This window comes from Equus przewalskii, chromosome 1 (genome assembly GCF_037783145.1).
Source record: "Equus przewalskii isolate Varuska chromosome 1, EquPr2, whole genome shotgun sequence".
Lineage (NCBI taxonomy): Eukaryota > Metazoa > Chordata > Mammalia > Perissodactyla > Equidae > Equus > Equus przewalskii.
The window spans coordinates 162,193,158-162,212,211 of record NC_091831.1 but is presented as its reverse complement, the minus strand read 5'-3'; the positions used below and the strand labels follow the sequence as shown (position 1 = coordinate 162,212,211).

Below are 19,054 nucleotides of genomic sequence, written 5' to 3'. Positions count from 1 at the left end.
GCAGGAAGGCAGAGCTATCTCAAGACACGTTCCCAAATAAATTAGCAAGATCTCACTTTTCTTTGGGCCTCTCTCCCCCAGGACCTGGCTTGGGAGTTCTCTCCCTGCCATCCTGGGACCCAGGTCTCCTTGTGGGTCTGGATGGAAGACGGGGTGATGGGAGTGACTTTTGGTGAGTAGAAGCGTCTCCTTTAGGTCATTACAGAGATATTTTGTTTATTTTTATTATTAAATTTTTGTTACAGAGATGTTGAGCGGAGGATCATTTCCTCAAAGGCAGGAGTGAGGTAGAGGATACTTCCACAGACAAAGGAGATTTGAAGGAATCAGCAGGATTAGGGTGCTTACCCACCTCCATCCAAATGTGCCCCTGAGCAGACTTCAGCTCACCAAGCGAGGTGCTGGAATCCTTGTCACAGAATGGCTGCACAGCAGCCCAGAGATTTTCTCTCCAGGGAGGAGTCTGAGCAGAAGCTCAGCTCTTGTTCAGGGATGCCAGGAAGTCATCACGGGGCGGGGGTTAGACAACATGTCAGGGCTCTTGCTGGCCTGGCTGTCAGGGCGCCTGGGCTCAGTCCAGGCTCTGTTCTAACTCTGTGGTCCTTTCAGTCGGCCACTGCTCCCTCCTGGGACTGTGTCCCTCCCTCATCTCTCACAGGAGGAAGGCCTGCAGCAGCGTCCTCAAACTTGTATCAAAACCACAGAACCATTTCCTCAAGTAAATGTCATATCTAAACTCAATATACATGTGGCTGGGCTACTTTTTAAATAATACTTTTGCTTTGCTTTTGGCATTTTCTTTCTTGTCTTTTTGCATCAAGGATCCAGGTTCTTAGTATGTCCTAGATACAGAGATATTTTTTCGGCTCCAGATCAGAAGCTGCGTGTCTTCACTGCTCTACCCTCATGAAGGTACCCACAGTCATGAAGAGACTGTGTTGCTGCCTGCTTTGTGCACAACAAGGTGGGAAAGGCCATGCCTGTGAGGGTTACATGATCCCAGAGTAAGTACCTCTTGTGGTGAGAGGATAGTGCTGTGTGTGTGTTTGGAGCAGGAGCTCAGAGCTGGAACGGATGCTGATCTCCCAGGTCGTGCCCCATATGACAGGCAAGCCCTTGGAGAGATGGCTGCTGGGAGTGTTTCCTGAGCTGAGCCCAACTCAGGGAGATCCTCATTTAGCAAAGAATTCCGTACTGTATGTGTGGGCTCCAAGCCAAAACCCTCCTCAAATTGAAAAATCTGGGTGATCTGGAAACTACGCATGCAGCAGTAACCACAGTGGCCTAAAGAGGAGAGGCCTTTCTCCAGATTTCCAGACCATGTGAACCTCCCTGATTCTGGTTTGATTCTGTGCAGGCAGGAGGTACAGTAACCACAGGGATCATGTTTCCGGCCAGTCCAGTTGGATGGGTGTTTAGAGTCTGACTCTAGTTGCCTTCAACCAAATACAGAATACAGTTTTTCCTACACTCTGATTCTGTGCAATTACATTCCTACCTCCCACTTTTGAGGCTAATGAAGGTAAGGCTGCCCTCGCTGCCCTCCTCCCTCCCTACGGGCTGCCCTCTCCTCTAGGTAAAGAGGAGGCTCCAGTGGACAGAGTGTGGTGACTTCACTCCTAGAAACTAAATGACTGCTGTCATTTCCAAATCCCACACCCTGCTGTCCTAGAGTAACACGTGCTCATGCTCACATGGACTGTGACCAGCAATAGGAACAAAACTCAAGTTCTTTATTCCTGTGGATTTCCCACGAGATCTAGGCCATGTGCACTCATGTGACAGGGAGGGAGAGTTACATGATTTGGGTGAAACTCACACTGTCAGTGTCCCTCAGGTTCAGATGACAGAGTCTGTATTAGGTCCACTGTGGATCCCCAGTGCCAGGCACTTAGGAGCTCAATCAGGGTGTGTTTGTTTATTGATGGAAAAATGGTGCTTTCCAGTCCTACTGCAGAGAGCGTAGGGCTAACTCAAAAGGCTGAGACAGCCCTAGGTGGCCAGTGAGGGGTCTTAGCCTAGAGGCCAGCAGTGAGTAAGAGGGACAGGCTGAAATGTACTCAGGCTACTGAATGACCAAGTGGGAAATGCACCCTGAGCACTTGGGGAGTCACTGGGGTGAATGTGAGGGGTTGAGCTGGCCTTGCCAGGTGAGAGATGGGGCAGGGGTTCTGGAGAGACAGCCTGCCTGCCGTGTCCTCCACGGGTCCCGCCTGTTGCCAGCACAAGCCTGGTTCCTTGTGGCACTCTCTGCCATGTCATGAGCTGGGCTGGCATCTCAGGGGAGAGGCCCTACTGGAACCACACGGAGCTCTGAGTGTCCTAGGCAGGAGGGCTATAAGGAAGGGGCCAACTCAGATCAGGCTTGTGTGGAGGGGACAGGAGTTGGTGGACTCTGAGAACTCTCCATGGAAAGCAGGGATGGAGAAGAAGGGGCAGCCAGGAGACTGGAGGGCAAGCTGGGCCCCAAGGTCACAGGAGGACAGGGAGGAAACTCAGGCTGGGTGAGAACAAGGAGCTTCTCCAGGGACCCACCCTGACTGTGTGCCCTCTCCCTGGCTGTGGGAGAGAAATATCCTGCTCAGGAAGCCTCTCCCCTCCCCAGTGTGGGTGGCTATGCCATAGGGCTGCAGCCTCAGGCTTACCTGCTTGGTGTCCGGGACCCATGGTGTCATCCCCCTTCCTGTCTGCCATATAACACAGGGAAGGAGGTAAGAAGTTCACCCTGAGACCCAGGATCAGAGAGGTTCATGTTTTCTCCTGATGGTGCTCAGCTGCAGCCCTGGCAGAAGGGCAGGCCCAGACAAACGTGTGGGTCAGAAGGAGCTGGGGAACAGCTTTTCTTGAGGTTTGGGGGAGGTGGTGGTGGGAGATGGAAGAGGAGGAAGCAGAAAACCGTATATTTGTGTCCTTGACCTTCTAAGGACAGAGTTAGTGCCTGTGAATGAGGGTCAATGAATAAACAAGAAAACAGCCTTTCCTGCTCAGCTCAGAGACATTTATTTAGTTACTGGTGTCATTCTGGATCAGCTCCAAAGAAGGTGAGCTGGTTCCTACAGTTAGAGGCTTTTCATGGTTTTCTTTTTTTTTTTTTTCTTTTATAGATTTCAGTTTTTCCTTTTTTTTAGCTCTCCAAAGCTGCCCGGTACATAGTTGTATATTCTTAGTTGTGGATCCTTCTAGTTGCAGCATGTGGGATGCCGCCTCTGCATGGCCTGTTGAGAAGTGCCATGTCGGCTCCCAGCATGTGAATGGGGAAATCCCTGGGCCACCGCAGTGGAGCAAACGAACTTAGCCACGCCAAAATGGGGCCGGCACCTTCATGATTTTCTTTATCCAGGGCAGAAAACTCGAGACTTTGGTATAGACCCGTGGAGGAATCCCGCCTGATCGTCCATAGGAGACAAGGCCCTGGATCACGTTCTTACACACGAAAGGTCCTCCAGAGTCCCCCTGTAGACAGAGAGTGGTGAGGATTGAGTCCGTGCTTCCCTGGGGCCTGCCCACCTGCATCCCAAGTGCCCTCTCAGTGAAGGCCGGCTGGCCTGGCCTCCATGTGGAACATCAGAGAGCAGGGCAGGTCCCTGTGGGCCCCTCAGCTGCCTAGTCCTGACCCTGGACATTGTCACAGCTTCATTTCATTCAGGGGTGCTTCCCTCTCCTCCCCCAGGTCCCAGATCCTCTCCCATGAGGGCGCTGTAGGACTGTTATTCCGTCTACCCTTTAAGAACATGGAAGCAGGCAGGTGAGGCTGACACTCAGCATGGAGGGTGAGCCATTTAACCAAGATGGGAGCCAGCTCTGAGGAGCCACCTGGTTTGACTGCTGTACACCCAGGGAGCAGTTTTCTAACACCTGTGCCCGTCGTGGGGCAGAGTGTTGCAAATTCATGATGTGGATGGAGCACCATATTTAGATGCATCTCAGGCCCCTGGTAGGCTCCCAGAAGACTTGTGAATCCCCACTCTGGCTGCTCCCCCTTCTCTTCCCAGGAGAAAGATCAGAGTCTAGGGTGTGGAGGAGGCCCCACTCCTTGGGTTTGAAAGTCCCAAAACACCACTCTCCCCGGAGCCAAGCTAGGTAGGTGCCCAGTCTCACCTTATAGGAAGACTTCTCTTCCTTCGGGTCTCCCACGCAAAGCTGAGTGGTACTGTTGTAATTGCATAAGTAGGATTTGCACACCTGGTCCTGCTGCACTGTCAACTCCACCTCCTGCAGAGTGTCAGACCCTCTGCCATTTGGAGTGACTCTCCCCCAGCCTGCCACACTGCACACCTCTCCAGGCCTCACCTGGGCTGTGCCCCAGGGCAGGCTGATGGGCTGCACAGCTGTAGTCAGCTCGGCCTTTCTCTCCAGCTGATGACAGAGGCAAGAAAGTCCAGCTCAGCCACTGGCCTCCTGGGCCTGGACACCGCGATGGGTCTGCACTGACTTCCCTCTCCCCTGAGCCACTGGGACTAGTCAGGTGGCCAGGATGGGACGGAGGGAAGGGACAGGTCCCAGTGGGAGGGGAAGCAATCTGGACCCAGGACAGCAAGAGCAGCAGGGAGGTTCCCTTACCTTTAGTATCATGATGTCATTGGCGATCTTCTTAGAATTATAATGTGGGTGGGGGATGGCTTCCTTCACAGGGATGACCTGCTGGGTCTTCTCCTGTTTCTTAATGTTGTGGGCACCCAGGGTCACCTTGATTGAGCTATGCAGAAAGCAGGGTGGGGATATGGGGGGCGTGGAGTCAAAGGAGATCCAGCCCAGGAGCCATGAAGGGCTGCTGACAGCTGGGCCAGGGCAGGGCTGCAGGAAGGAGAAATCAAAACAATGGGAGCACTGGGCAGTGGGTGACTCTGAGAGGGGATTCTGGGAGCTTTCTCAGCCCTCAGGCAATATTGTGAAAGGACTCTGAGTTTGCCTTTTGACCCTAGTGCATGGTTCCATCCTCCACAGCTGCTTCATTTGACCAGTGTGGTCTCTCTTCTCAACTGGGCCAGTACCTCTCACCTCTGACCCTTTGACCCCAAAGCTTGCCTGTCCTATTCTCACTTTCCATAACCCAGGCATGCCCTCAGATGGCTCCTCTGATGACCTCTCATGCCCTTGAGCTCCCAGGAGCCAGGGGAGCTACCCCAGGCTGCAGGCCCTCGGCAGAGGACAGGGGTCCCTTTTGGGGTCTCAGGAGGTGTCAGCTGTCTACGGTCCCTCACCTTCCCCAGCAGTGAGCAGCGGTCAGAACAATGTCCTGTCGCACGAGGACACCGCCGCAGTTCTTCCTTTTTTCTTTAATCAGATAACGAACAAATGCCATGTAGGGGCGAGAGTGGGGCTTGACCTCATGTCCCCCGATGATCTCCCCTGAAGGAAAAGTCTTATCTACTTGTGCGCTCCCACGGAGTTCACAAGGCATGCATCACCTTGAAGGCTCAGGACTGCTGGGCATCTGGGAGCCTGAGATGGCGTGGAGTTGAGAGGGGCTGGGGTGGGGCTTTCCCTCTAGGAAAAGGAAGAGGAGCAGGCTTGGCCTGTGAATGTGTCCTCCACAGATAATTGGAGGTGAGCATCCAATTACGCATCCTAGGGACAGCAAAGTCCTAGAGTCTCCTGAGAATTCTTCTCCTGACTTTGCTTTGTTTCAAGAACCTGTATAAGGCACTGTTGTCCTGTGATGTCTGGGATGATGATGCTTTCCAGTGGCCAGGTCTTAGGTTTAGGGATCTAGATGTTGTTGTAGCCTGTTTCCCATGGCCTGACACATAGTGGGTGCCCAAAAGCTGTTTGTTGGCTGCATGAAGGAATGGCCCCCAAGGGCCTGAAGGAGAGTTTGTAGGGCCAGCGCTTGTGGGATTCAGAAAAGAAGAGAAGTTCAGGTCTGCAAACAACTGCTCCATCCTGGCAAGAAGGGAGCTGTTAAAGGCCTGGGAAGAAAAGCAGAGCTGGAGAAGGGACTGAGGGGCCTTGGGACTGAGCAAGGCACCAGCAGTCCTCTGGGGTCAGTGGTCCCACCAACTCCGGGGTCTGCAGAGCTCTAGACTTCTCTCCTAATCAGATGCTGAGGGAGGCATCTGTGTCATCCCAAACCTGGAAGCCAGGCCCACTCTGCCCTCTGCAGGGGAACTTAATATTTTCTCTTTTCCAGTTTCCCTCCCTCTGCCATGCACTTCCAGTTAAGTTCCACTTTGCAGATGGCAAACGTAGGGCCTAGGGAGGGAATAGCACCCACTGGCTGTTCTTGAGAACTGCCTTCTTCCCTGACATTCTTGTTGGTAGCTTATCCAGCGTCATACATGGGATTCTGAGGTGGGAAGGGAGCTGGGATAGAGAATGTTGCTGGTGGATGGATGGAACAGGGATGTGCAGAAGGGGCAGGAGATGTGTGCCCACTGTGATTTGGGGGCAGGGGTTGGGCATCTGAGGGCGGGGATGGTCACTCACCTGCCTCTGCCCCAGGGGACACTAAAATGGCCAGCAGGAGCAGGAGAGTCTGCATCTTTCCAGGAAGGTTGCCCAGGTCAGAGAGGCTGTTGCTTCCTCTTTGCTCTCTTTTAGCCCCGAGGAGAGGAAGGAGGTACAGATGGGCTCAGTGACCTCAAGTCCCCCTGTGGTTGTGTGGTGCTTCATCAGAGACGGCTTTCTATGAAAGCTTCCCTGCCCCCACTCCTTCTGCCTGTTGAAGTCCTCTAGGTGGTTGTGTGAGAATCATGCAGTGACCACATGAGAACCCGCAGTGGATGACTCAGGGCGGACCACTTGTTGCAGCCTAGAGCAGGAACCCAGGGGTACAAAGTGGAGACCGTGTGCTGTGGTATTGACAAGTAGAGGTATTGGAACCCCAGAAACCTGAGTCCCCAGTGAAGGAACCACCAATGCCTCATTTCCATGTTGCTAAGTCAATCGGGATGATTTCTTCAGCATATATGTGTTTGGGCCCTTCTCTGTGCCATGACCAAACATAGTGGAGATGTGTCTCCTTCCCTTAGAGAGCTGCCTGTCTGGTGGAGGAGACAGAAGCATCAGTGAGCAGAGCACAGTATGGGAAGGACCGTAGTAGAGGGATGCACAAGATGAAAGCAAAGCATGGCCACCATCTACCAAATCCATGTAGCAACCCGTTCATCAGCACAGCTTCCTTCCTAGGGGATTTTTAAGGTCTCTTTTTAAGTTACAAATGCTCAGAGTGATAGAGTCCGTCTCTCTTGTCCATGTTTTTAACAAAAGTCCTGCACTTGACCTTTATTGGCCTAAATTAACAAATAGTTATGACCCTAGAAACTGAACCCACTAATTGACTCAATCTTAGGTCAGTTTCCTTTGGGTAGGCTGGAGTCAGTCCCACCCAAACCACATGGACTAAGACTGGGAAAGGGCTGAGTTCCCAGAGGAAGCTCAGACGACTAAATTGCTGATACCGTGTGAAGTGAGAAAGCTTACCAGGCAACCAAAGACCAATCATTATCCTTTCAGGATTCTCTGTTCTCCATCAAGAGAGCCACACTTCTGATGGAGCCGGCCTGGCACATCATAGACTCACATTTGCTCAACAAATTCTGCTGATGATCTCGCTACGATGGAAGTGAAGGACTGTTGTTTCTAAACAGCCCAAGCCCAATCCTGTTCAGAGAACAACTAAGCATATCTGAGAGGTTAGGGCCTGGTGATTTAAGTTTCCCTCTTTATATTTTGTGTACTTTACAGTTTTTCTACGAGGAATATTCTGTATCAAAATCCATGATTCCAGTGTAAATATTCTCCTCATCAAACCAAGTACATTTATCAAACCTCTACCTTGTTGCACCCAGCTTACCCAGTAGTAGACATTTTAAAAATAAAATCACTTTTCTGATTATAGTGGTAAGAAATGTTCATTAAGAAAATATGGAAAGTAGAAAGGAACAGTGCCACTCATCTTCCTCTCACCAGCAGACAGCCTGTTACCATGAGCAGTGCATTTTAAATACTTGGGATCATATTATATATACAGTACAGTTTTCTTTTATCCTCATTTAACTCTACAATTTAAGCATGTTCCTCATGCTCTTAAAAATCTCTAGTCAATATCACTATAGTATTTCTTTCCCTGATACTAAAGAATTCAACATGCAAATATTTCCTAACATTGTTGGAAAATTTTAGAAATAATTTAAGCAAAGAGGAAACAATTAAAATTACCTCATTTCCCATCACTCATTGATAATCATCTTTAATGTCTTGAAGTATGATCTAACATTTTTCTCTTGTGTATATCTGCATTTTACAAAATTCAAAGGGAATTATGCTAAACATGTCTATGAGCCTTTATTAAAACTTGAGATGAAATTCACATAACACACGGTTAACTATTTTAAAGTACAACTCAGTGGCATTTAGTGCATTCACAATATTGTGCAACTACGACCTCTCCCTAGTTTTGAAACTTTTTCATCACCCAGAAGAGCAACGAACCATACCCTCCTCCCTCTCCCGCCCCCGGCCCCGCCCCCTGGCAGCCTATAATCTCCTTTCTATCTTTATGGATTTACATATTCTGGATACTTCATATACAAGGAATCAAGAAGTATTTTGACCTGTTTTATCTGGGTTCTTCGACTTAGCATAATGATTTTGAGGTTCATCCAAGCTGTGGCATGTATCAATATTCATTCTTTTTATAGATAAATAATATTCCTTTGTATACATATACTACAATTTATCCATTCATCTGTGGGTAGACATTTGGGATGTTCCCACCTTTTGGCTATTATGACTAATGTTGCTATAAATATTTGTGTAGAAATTTCTGTGTGGATCATATGTTTTCATTTCTCTTGGATACACACCTAGGAGTGGAATTTCTAGATCATATGGTAATCCTATGTTTACATTTTGAGGAACCACCAAACTTTTTACCTCAGTGGTTGCACCATTTTACGTTCCCACCAGCAATGTATAAGGGTTCTCATTTGTCCACATCTTCTCCAACACTTGTGATTTTTCTCTCTTTCTTTTTTTTTTACTTTTATTTATTTATTTATTTATTTTCTGCTTTATCTCCCCAAACCACCCCCCCGCCCCGCCGTACATAGTTGTATATCTTAGTTATGGGTCCTTCTAGTTGTGGTACGTGGGACGCCGCCTCAACGTGACCTGTCGAGCAGCGCCATGTCCACGCCCAGGATCCGAACCCTGGGCCGCTGCAGCGGAGCACGCTAACTTAACCTGTTGGCAACGGGGCTGCCTCCTCTCTTTCTTTTTGATTATAGCCATTCAGGTTGTTATGAAGTGATATGTCATTGTGGTTTTGATTTACGTTTCCTTAATAAATACTGATGTTTGTATCTTTTCCTCTGTTTCCAGGTCATTTGTATACCTTGGGAAAATGTCAGTTTAAGTCCTTGCCCATTTCTTAATTGAGTTGTTTGTCTTTTTGTTGTTGAGTTGTAAGAGGTCTTTATATATTCTGGATACTCAACCTTTATGAGATATATGATTTATAAATATTTTCTCTCATTCTGTAGATTGTCTTTCACTTTCTTGATACTATCTTTAGTACACAGAACGTTTTAATTTTTATGAAATCCAATTTATCTATTTTATCTTTTGTTGCTTGTGCTTTTGGTGTCAAATCTAAGAATCCAGTGCCAAATCAGAGGTCATGAAGATTTACTAAGAGTTTTATGCTTTAAGCTCTGATATCTAGGCTGTTGATCCATTTTGAATTAATTATTGTGTATGGAGTTAGGTAGGGATCCAACTACATTCTTTTTATGTAGTTATCAGGTTGTACCAGCGCCATTTATTGAAGATATTATTCTTTCCCTACTGAATGGTCTTGGCACCCTTGTCAAAAATCAATTGGTCAAAGATGTTCAGGTTTGTTTCTGGTTTCTCACTTCTATTCCATCGGTCTATATGTCCATCCTTATGCAGTGCCACACTGTTTCTGATTGCTGTAGCTTTGTAGTAAGTTTTTTTTGTTTGTTTGAGGAAGATTACCCCTGAACCTTCATCAGCTGTCAATCCTTCTCCTTTTTGCTGAGGAAGACTAGCCCTGAGCTAACATCTGTGCCCATCTTCTGCTACTTATTCATGGGATGGCTACCACATCATGGCTTGACAAGTGGTGTGTAGGTCTGCACCTGTGATCCGAACTGGTGAATCCCAGGTCACAAAAGCAGAACATGTGAACTTAACCATGCTGACACCGGGTCACCCTCATCTTATAGTAAGTTTTGAAACCAAGAAGTACGAGTCCTCCAACTTTGTTTTTCTTTTTGAATGTTGTTTTGGCTATTTGGGGCCCCTTGCACTTCCATATGAATTCTAGAATTGGCTTTTCCAGGTCAGCAAAAATGGCCATTGGAATTTTGATAGAGATGGCATTGACTCTGTAGATGGCTTTGAAGAGTATTGCCATCTTAACACTATACGTCTTCCAATCCATGAACATGGAATGTATTTCTATTTAATTAGTCCTTCTTCAATTTTTTTCAGCAAAGTTTCATAGTTTTCATGTATGATTTGTTTACCTCCTTGGTTAGATTTAGTCCTAGGTATTTTATTCTTTTAGTGCTGTTGGAAATGGAATTGTTTTCTTAATTTCCTTTTTGGGTTGTTCATTGCTAGTATATAGAAACACAACTGATCTTCTACCCTGCAATTTTTGTAATTAATTTATTAACTCCTATTCAGTTCCACTCCCATTTATGTTGTTGATGTCACATATTACATCTTTCTACATGTGTGCCCATAAGTTTTACCATTATTGCTTGATGCATTTATTATTTAATAAGTATTTATTATGCATTTATGTATTTTAAATCATACAGGAAACAAAAAGGAGAGTTACAAACCCAGAATACACTATTACTAGCTTTTATATTTATCTTTGTAGTTCTTTTTATCAGAGATCTTTATTTCTTCATTTGGATTCAAGTTGCCATCTAATGCCCTTGTTTCAGCCTGAAGGACTCCCTTTAGCATTTCTTGTAGGGCAGATCTACTAATGATGAATTCCTTTAGCTTTTGTTTATCTGGGGATATCTGTATTTCCCCATTTATTTGTAGGGCAGTTTTACCAGATATAGAACTCTTGGTTGACGGGCTTTTCTCTCCTTTCAGTACTTTAAATATATCATCCCATTGCCTCCTGGCCTCCATGATTTCTGACGAGAAATGGTCTGTTAATCTTACTGTTAATCATCTGTCCACGTTAAGTCATTTCTTCTTGCTGCTTTCTAGATTTACTCTTTGTCTTTGGCATTTGACAGTTTGATTGTAGTGTATCTTAGTGTGGATCTCTGAGTTCATCCTCCTTGAAATTTGTTGAGGTTCTTAGATATGCATATTCCTATGTTTCACCAGATTTAGGAAGTTTGGGCCATTATTTCTTCAAATATTGTTTTTCTGGTCCTTTCCTTTTTCTCCTTCTGGGACTCCCATAATGCATCTGTTAGTATTCTTGATAGTTTCCCATGGATCCCTTAGGCTCTGTTCATTTTCTTCACTCTTTTTTCTTTCTGCTCCTCAGTCTGGATTCTTTCCTTTGCCCTGAAAGTTCATTGATTCTTTCTTCTGTCTGGTCAATCTATTGTTGAATCCCTCCAGTGGAATTTTCATTACAGCTATTGCACTTTTAAACTTCAAAATTATAATTTCTATATATCTATGGATATTATCTACACTTCCATACATTGTTCTTGATTTCCTTGAGTTCCTTTCATAGTTTCCTCTAGTTCTTTGAATGTTTTAAAGACAGTCAATTTACATGTTGTCTTATATAAACAATGTCTGGGCTTCTTCAAAATGTTTTCTGTAAATTTATTTTTGTCCCCCTGTGAATGGATCATACTTTTTTTGTTTCTTTGTATTTGCAATTTTCCAATGAAAACTTGGAATTTTGCATATTGTAATGTGGTAGCTCTGGAAATAATGCTGTCCCCCTGCCCCAGGGATTGGTCATATTACTAGTAGTGTGGTACAGTCATCCATTTGTTTAGCGATTTTCCAAATTTTTTACAAGGACTATGTTCCTTGTTTGTGTGGTCACTGCAGTGTCTGTTACCTTACCTCTATCTAGTTGTGTCTGAGAAGACTGATTCTATCTCTGTCAAGACAAGAAGCAGAGAAATATTTCAGAATACAGTTCATGGTTTTAGGTGGTGTTTGAAGTCTAAAGTAACAAGTCAGTCCCTTGATAAGACAAGGCATGACAGGGTCAACAGAGCACAACGCTATGGAACCTTTATTTGCTCTGTGTCTAGGGGGTTGTTGGTCATTCTGCTGACTTAAAGTTAGGAAACTTCAGGGCTTTATGTCCACTCCAGCCCAAGATGACTCTCCTCGGAATTGCTAGAGCTCCCATAATGTCATTGATTATTTCCTTGCTTTAGTATATTTGGAAAGCAAATATACTAAAGCTCCTCACACAAGAAGGAGAGGTTAGAGGAGGACATAAAACCCCTGAGTCTCAGGCCCTGCCCTTTCCCATCATCCTCATTCCTGGCCCTCACCCTTTTTGGGTTGGTTCTTCAAGAGTCAGGCTAGGGCCCTGAACATAGTAACCTTGACATTATAGACTGACTAGACTGAGAATGGAGGGAGTGGGAAATTCAAGGAAAATTTTCTCTTAACCTCAATGGATAGTCAAATGGCCAAGGTCATGGAGGAACATCCTCCCAAATCTAGAAGTAGTAATACAAATTTAAGGGAGTGAAATGCTTACTGAGATGGCAAACATGTGGAAAAGCTATAATACAGGTGCCTTTCTAGGAAGAATCCTACCTGGAAAAAGCGTCAGTGGAGAGACTAAATTTCTTCTCAGATATGACCAAATAGAGAAAAACTAAAAGATGGTGAAAAGCATTTGTGACTTGTAATTTTAAAAAGCTGTGTTGAAGTGAAAGTTGATAATAAAAATATCTATAGAAAATAAGATATGATTCTTCAGTTTGTTGAACAAATGAGACAATATTACCCAATGTCATAATGTCGGCTAATATTTATTGATCACCAACCACAGAGCCTCACCTCACCATCTGAGTCACTACCAATATTTCTTCCATTTTACAAATGAGAAAGCTAAGACCCTGTGGAGGTAAGGGACTTGTTCCACATGACTCAGCTCATGAGAATGGAGGGGGACTTGGGATTAGAATGCAGGGATCTGATTCCAAAGTCTGGGATCTTCTCCACACCTCTACAGCTTAACCCTATCATATAGTGTTCGAGGAATCTGGGAGAAATTTAAGCAGGTGCTGAGGAGTAAAAGTTTCTGTCTATATCTTTAATATGTGACTCTAGTTCTCTTAGAGAAGAAAGATTCCTCAGTGTCCACAATACTGTGATGGAAATTCCATCAAATTGTGATGGAAAAGGTCCTTGGGATCACACACTCCCTTTGCTTTTATTCTTCATTCTCCTGATTTTCTTCCCTGACATGTAGGAGAATGTCAGGCTTGGCCCATGAGGGGCAATCCTCTTGGGCCTTAGCCTCTTACCAAATCACATCTAGTACTTATTGGACGTGGGCAGGGCCATTCCTTGCAGCAATGACAACGGCACAATGACATGACATTCCTGCACTCATACATGGCATTTGAGTCTGCTGCTATAAACCACTTTCCCTGAGTCTGATCATTCTCTTAAGTCCTGCCTGAAATCAGAACCTACAAGCATAAAGGGCCCTAGCTGATTTCATTTGACCATGAGACTCAGCCATGCTGTTGAGAACAGATTCCCGCCTCAGGTAGGAGTTGTCTCTCCATTCCTATTAGGAAGTTGGGATGATAGTCAATTTCTGGGGTGTTTACAGGGCATCTAAAACAGTTTTCAGGGAAAGACGTGTCAGTGAAGGAGAACCTAGGTTATGAGTGGGAGTGGGGAAGATTGTACTTCCCTTTTGCCTCTGTAGTGGTAAGGATAAGGGAGAGAGGGCAGGATTGGGGAGAGAAAAATGTCTATAAGACAGATATAAATTTATGAGATTAACATAGTTTTGGCAACCACTAGAACAGCCTTTAATTTCTCCTTGTTGCCTACTGTAATCATTGCCCAGCCACCAACAAAGAGCAACATCTGGATGTTGGGTTGGGGATAATTCATTAAAACTCTGCTGTGGGTCAATGTCTGGGATGATGTGTAGACAGAGGAATATAGAGGAAGGGGGAGGAGAAGCAGGTTTGGGTCAGAACAGAGTGCCCACCCCCTCCCAACTGGGGGCAGCTGTTGATTGCACTTTTGGGTGGGAGCAGCTTGGAAGGGAGTGATGATCTGGGTTGTGATGTCACTTTTGATGTGACCTTGGATCACAGTCAAGACTATTCTCCCCCAAAACCCCCCTGAGTGTCTTTACCTCCACAGGAATTTTGCTCACTGAGGACGTTTCCTTTCCCCAAAGCAATCGTTCCCACAGAGCCTAAAGGTCACACCTTGCCCTTCTGGAGTGAACGAGTTATTTCTTCTCCCATCTCACTCAGTAGCTGGTGCTGTGTGCTTTCTCACCATGTCCGTATGGGATGTGGCAAATGGTTTGCTTTGGGGTGGGTAAGGGGTTGCTTCTGAATCATTTACCAGAACTTCTAGTACATGACTGCAAAATTGGTGGGTCTTTCTCTTTCTTTCTGTCTCATAGTTCAGCATAGATATAATGAAGTGTTATATTTGCAAAATATAACGCAGACCTAAGAATTCTTGTGTCACGTCCTCTCTCTCTCCTCCAGTCTTGAAATGACATCTCCTAGTAGTAGGGCCCCCGCCCCCCACTGCTATTAAACTTCTGTTTCTGACCAAGTACTAGGAAGTAGCACTGGAACCACATGTGGACAAAGCAAAAGTTCCGAACCATTCTAGCCATCCCTTCAAAGCCTGCACATGGGAAATCAGACATTGCAGAAACCTTCTGGGCCACTGAGAGCATTTTACCAATGGAACTGTGGCAGGATAATTTACTGAGATACCAAAGACTATTATTCTGCCTGTATTCTCTCTGGCTTTTTTATCAGAACCTCCAGTATATGATTGCACAACTCTAAACATATTTAATGATGCCTTGTCTTGGGCTCCTAAGCCTGGAAAATGGAGGATGGATCTGTTACTGGACTGCACTTAATTCATCAAGGCATTGAACTCCACCACTGAGGTTTTTAGGAGTCAGCTTTCTGGTCCCCTGGGCATCAAATGCTAAGACTTTGGCTGAGCAGCTATGAGCATCTTAAACACCTACACATAAATACCTACTCTGAGTGACACTCAACAACTCCTGAGTAGACAATGGGGACCAGAATGAGTGGGATTAGCATTGGCTTGTGTCTTTGGCTTGGCCCTTGTCTCCCAGAAATCTCATCTTTCCTGCAGTCTCATGGGGGCAGGGAACTTCGACATTTTTCTTGACCCCATAGAGGATATAACAGATAAGAGGAGGAAAGCCCTGTCCCAAGAGGGTGCCCACCCTGGGCTCTGCTGAGTGTCCCAAAAGACAGGGTCCCCACTGGTAAACCAACTCCCAGCTGACACATGTAGAGAAAAGATGGGCAGGGGAGTGGTGTGCATCATGCTATCTTCAAATGGGCTGTTATTTGGTAGCTGCTTTTTAACACAAATACAGTTTGGGGGAAATCAGGGAAGAGAGAAGGCCAAGGGCATTACTATGAATCCCCACCTGACTATGTTCCCAGGCATATGTGATTCATATATGTGATCTCACTGAATTCTCCACTCTCTGCATGGGCATTCTCAGGAATCACACTGTAAAATGAAACAGACCCAGCGAGATTAAGTGATGTGCTCAAGGTCACATGGTTATAGAAAGTGTGTACACACACATACACACAGGACGTGTGCCTGCCCAGCTGCAAACTCTCTTTTGTATCACTCTAAGAGGTGGTGGAAGCCACAGCGGGCAGATGTTAGCTCAGCAAAGGAGAGTGTTCTGAGAGTTTGAGTTGTCTTAGAATGGCGCTCAGGTGGCCCAGGAGCTTTCTCTCCAGGAAATTGTTGGGAGAGAGGTTGGAAAACATCTTCGTCAGGGACCAGGGATGTTATCTTGGGCAGAGCCATAAGATCACTTTTAAGACTTGGCGGCTCTGAGCCTTTATCTCTCAGTTGGGAGCAACCTGAGGTGGAGCTTGAGAACCCTTAGCTCCTGCTCAGTTATATCAATTTCTGGGCCTCATTGTCCTCCTCTAACATAAGAGCATTGGGCTACAGCAGATGCTTTGTAAGCATTGTTAGCCATGGAAATCTCTCCTCAAATGGGTTATGTGTGTGCCAAGGTAGCTTTTTGAAATCATATGTCCATACCTATACCTGTATCTATACATATGTATATAGACACACATATCCATATTTCATATATGATACACACTCAAATATATGCCTGTGTGCATATATATTTGTGTGTGCTTGTGTGTATAATCCTGTATTTTTGTTTGTTTTGTTCCCTTCCTTGTCTCTTTCTGAGCAAGATCTGGGAACATGTTTGCTTCAGGAGGATTTTCGGCCCTCAAACAAAAGCTGTGTGAAGTCAACTGTTCTCCCCGTGTCACGGAAGTGGGCAAGATCACTAAGATATTCTGCTACAGAGGTCTTTGTGGCGATAAGATGTGAGAAGGCACACCTGCCAGGGTGACGAGAACATAGAGGGAGATCTTTACCACATGTGAAAATAAGTCTGGTGTGTGTGTGTTTTGGTCGGGGGACGTTCATCTACCACTGTGACTGGACTGAACTTCACAGCCAGATAAGCATCAAGATAAGGCACCCAGATAAGCATCAAGATCTGGGAGGGGATGGCTGCCCTGCATGCCCAGCTCCACTGACCAGGCCCAGGGAGCCCAGTGTCAACACAGAGGCTCTTATCACACATGTGGCCTCCAAGTTAAGAGCTGGCCAATTTTGAGGGTCACTGTGACCTTGAATGCTAAGCACGGAGCAGAAGCCATAGTGGCCTGTGGCTTGGAGTCTGTTCCCCATTTTTCTGGCACTATGTGAGCCTCCCTGATCTGGTGTGATTTAAGGAAGATAAGGAACTGGGGTATGTCCTCCATGTCAGAGTCTGTACTGAACTTTTTACCCATAGGGCACCCTAGATGTAAACCATAAAGAAATCACTGCCCTGGTTGTGTTTTTCCTCCTTGTATCTCTCCTTCATCCAGAGGTGGGGCTGCACTGACCACAGAACTGGGCTCTTCATTTCCAATCCCAAACACTGCTGTTCTAGAGACAAATGTGACAGTGCATGTGAAAACTGGAAATGGTAAGAGAGATGAATGTTGCTATTCTCCGATAAGATGATTTTCACTTGTTTGGATTTCCCCCACAGATTCAGGACAATCTGACCAGCCTGGACAAGGAAGGAGACTTGGGGAAATTCTGATGAAAGTCCTTTGGGCTGTAAGTTTCATGAGGGTAGGACTTGTGTCTGCCATGCCCACTTCTGAGCCTCCAGTTCCTGGCACATAGCGGGTGCTCGATATTCCCTTGTTTGCTGATTGATGGCAATAGTAGTGCTGTTCAGCACCTCTGCAAAGACTCCCTCCTTTACTCGACTGGCAGCTATAGCCCAAGTGGCCTGCAATGTCCTACACAGGTGAACAAGAGACAGGCTGAAAGGGGCCCAGGCTGTGAGTGAATGGTCTATGAGTCAATTCTAGCCCCTAGGGGCCATGGGGCTGGATGTGAGGAGTTCATCCAGGAACAGGTGTTGAAAAGCATCAAGCTGGGTGATAACACAGCAAGGGTTTGTGAGGAGGTGGTGGGAGGTGAGAGAGAGGAGGGTGCAGAAAACAGGGGAGAAACGTAAGCAGAGGCTAGCCTGCCCACAGCTGGTACCCAGTGACTGTTGTTCAATAAGTAAAGAGAAATCAGTCATTTCCATCTAGTTATTAAGGCCATGGCAGCCTCCATGCAGGGAGGTCTGGACTCTTCCCCCAGAAATTCTCAATAATGGGGCTCTCATTGATCTCTTTCTCCAGGACAGGAAGCTCGGGATCTTGGTGAAGACCTGGAGGGGTTCCATTTTCCATCCAAAGGAGGCAAGGCCCTGGGTGGCATTGTTACACGGGAGGGGCCCCCAGAGCCCCCTTCAGGCAGAGGAAGGGAAGACTGAGCTGGCCTCCATGTGGTCCTGCTCTCCCCATCTTCCTGGGGTGGGTGGTCTCTGTTTGGGTCTGCGTGGGAGATCAGAGGCAGTCCTGGGGTCCAGCCCTGGCCTTGAATGCTCCCCCAGCTTGACCCTGGCCTAAGCCCTTCCCACTGAGCTTCTGTGAGGCTGCACCTCTGGAGCTGCTGCCTGGCTTTGGGTGGCTGTGCTCTCACACAGGTGCGAGCCTGAACTTGGCTCTCTGGGAGTAATCCCCAGCTTGGGGCTGCAGAGACTTGGAGGAATGGCCACCATTTTCTTCATGCAAAGGCATAGTTTAACAACAAGTAGCCACATGAGTGGCAGTCCTGAGAGGGTGCCTGTCCATACTTAGTCCTGTCAGTGGGGGCGGCTTTTTCTGAGGCAGCTACCCCAGGGGACATGATTTCCAAATGCAAACTTCCAGATGAGGCGCTGTATTGGTTTCCTATGGCCACCGCAACAAATTCTCACCAACTCGATGGCTTAAAAGGCTGGAAATTTATTCCCTCACAGTTCTGGAGGCCGGAAATCCAACATCAGTTTCCCAGGGAATCTGTTTCTTGCCTCTTCCAGCTTCAGGAAGTGCATTTCTTGGTCCATGGCCTCTTCTTTCATCTTCAAAATATACAAAAATATAATTGAAGGAAATACAAATAAACCAAGATAACAGGAAAAAATTAGCATTATCTAATATTCACCACCCAGTTACAACCACCAGCAACCATTTGGTGTACATTTTAATAGGCTTTTTGCTATGCAAATTTGTATAGTTTGTAAAATAAAAAAGGGATAATGCTATACATAAGATTTTTTCCTGTTTTATTGAGATGTAATTGACATATAGCACTGCATATGTTTAAAGTATACAGCACAATGACTTGACTTGCTTATGTTGTGAAATAGTCATCACAATAAGTTTAGTTAACATCCTTCATCCCTCTAACGAGGTTTGTCTTGGTCTCTGCA

The 19,054-nt window shown here is 46.1% G+C and overlaps 1 protein-coding gene and 1 long non-coding RNA gene across 3 annotated transcripts; one reads left to right on the top strand and one right to left on the bottom strand.

Moving 5' to 3' along the window:
• Positions 1-730: 730 nt before the first annotated feature.
• LOC103543774 (uncharacterized) lies at positions 731-18,244 on the top strand. The gene is made up of 3 exons (XR_542991.2): positions 731-1,004; positions 17,288-17,358; positions 17,940-18,244. It is a non-coding gene; the product is annotated as an uncharacterized lncRNA (long non-coding RNA).
• LOC103545255 (granzyme B-like) lies at positions 2,977-6,647 on the bottom strand. 2 transcript variants are annotated; one of them, XM_070628161.1, is made up of 5 exons: positions 6,427-6,636; positions 5,202-5,349; positions 4,561-4,696; positions 4,099-4,356; positions 2,977-3,453 (listed from the first exon to the last, which is right to left on the bottom strand). In XM_070628161.1, the coding sequence occupies exons 1-5, from the start codon at positions 6,479-6,481 to the stop codon at positions 3,292-3,294; spliced, it is 759 nt and encodes a 252-aa protein (XP_070484262.1). In that variant the 5' UTR covers positions 6,482-6,636; the 3' UTR covers positions 2,977-3,291. The 2 variants fall into 2 exon arrangements, with proteins under 2 accessions (XP_070484262.1, XP_070484268.1); XM_070628167.1 differs by lacking the exon at positions 4,099-4,356 and having other exon boundaries at positions 6,427-6,647.
• Positions 18,245-19,054: the final 810 nt, after the last annotated feature.

Excerpts from the sequence above, each read along its gene's own strand:
- LOC103545255 (XM_070628161.1), bottom strand. The coding sequence starts at position 6,481 with ATGCAGACTCTCCTGCTCCTGCTGGCCATTTTAGTGTCCCCTGGGGCA. Across the intron at positions 5,350-6,426 it reads GTCCCCTGGGGCAGAGGCAG|GGGAGATCATCGGGGGACAT; the intron begins GTGAGTGACCAT and ends CTTTTCCTTCAG. Across the intron at positions 4,697-5,201 it reads GCTGCTCACTGCTGGGGAAG|CTCAATCAAGGTGACCCTGG; the intron begins GTGAGGGACCGT and ends CTTTCTGCATAG.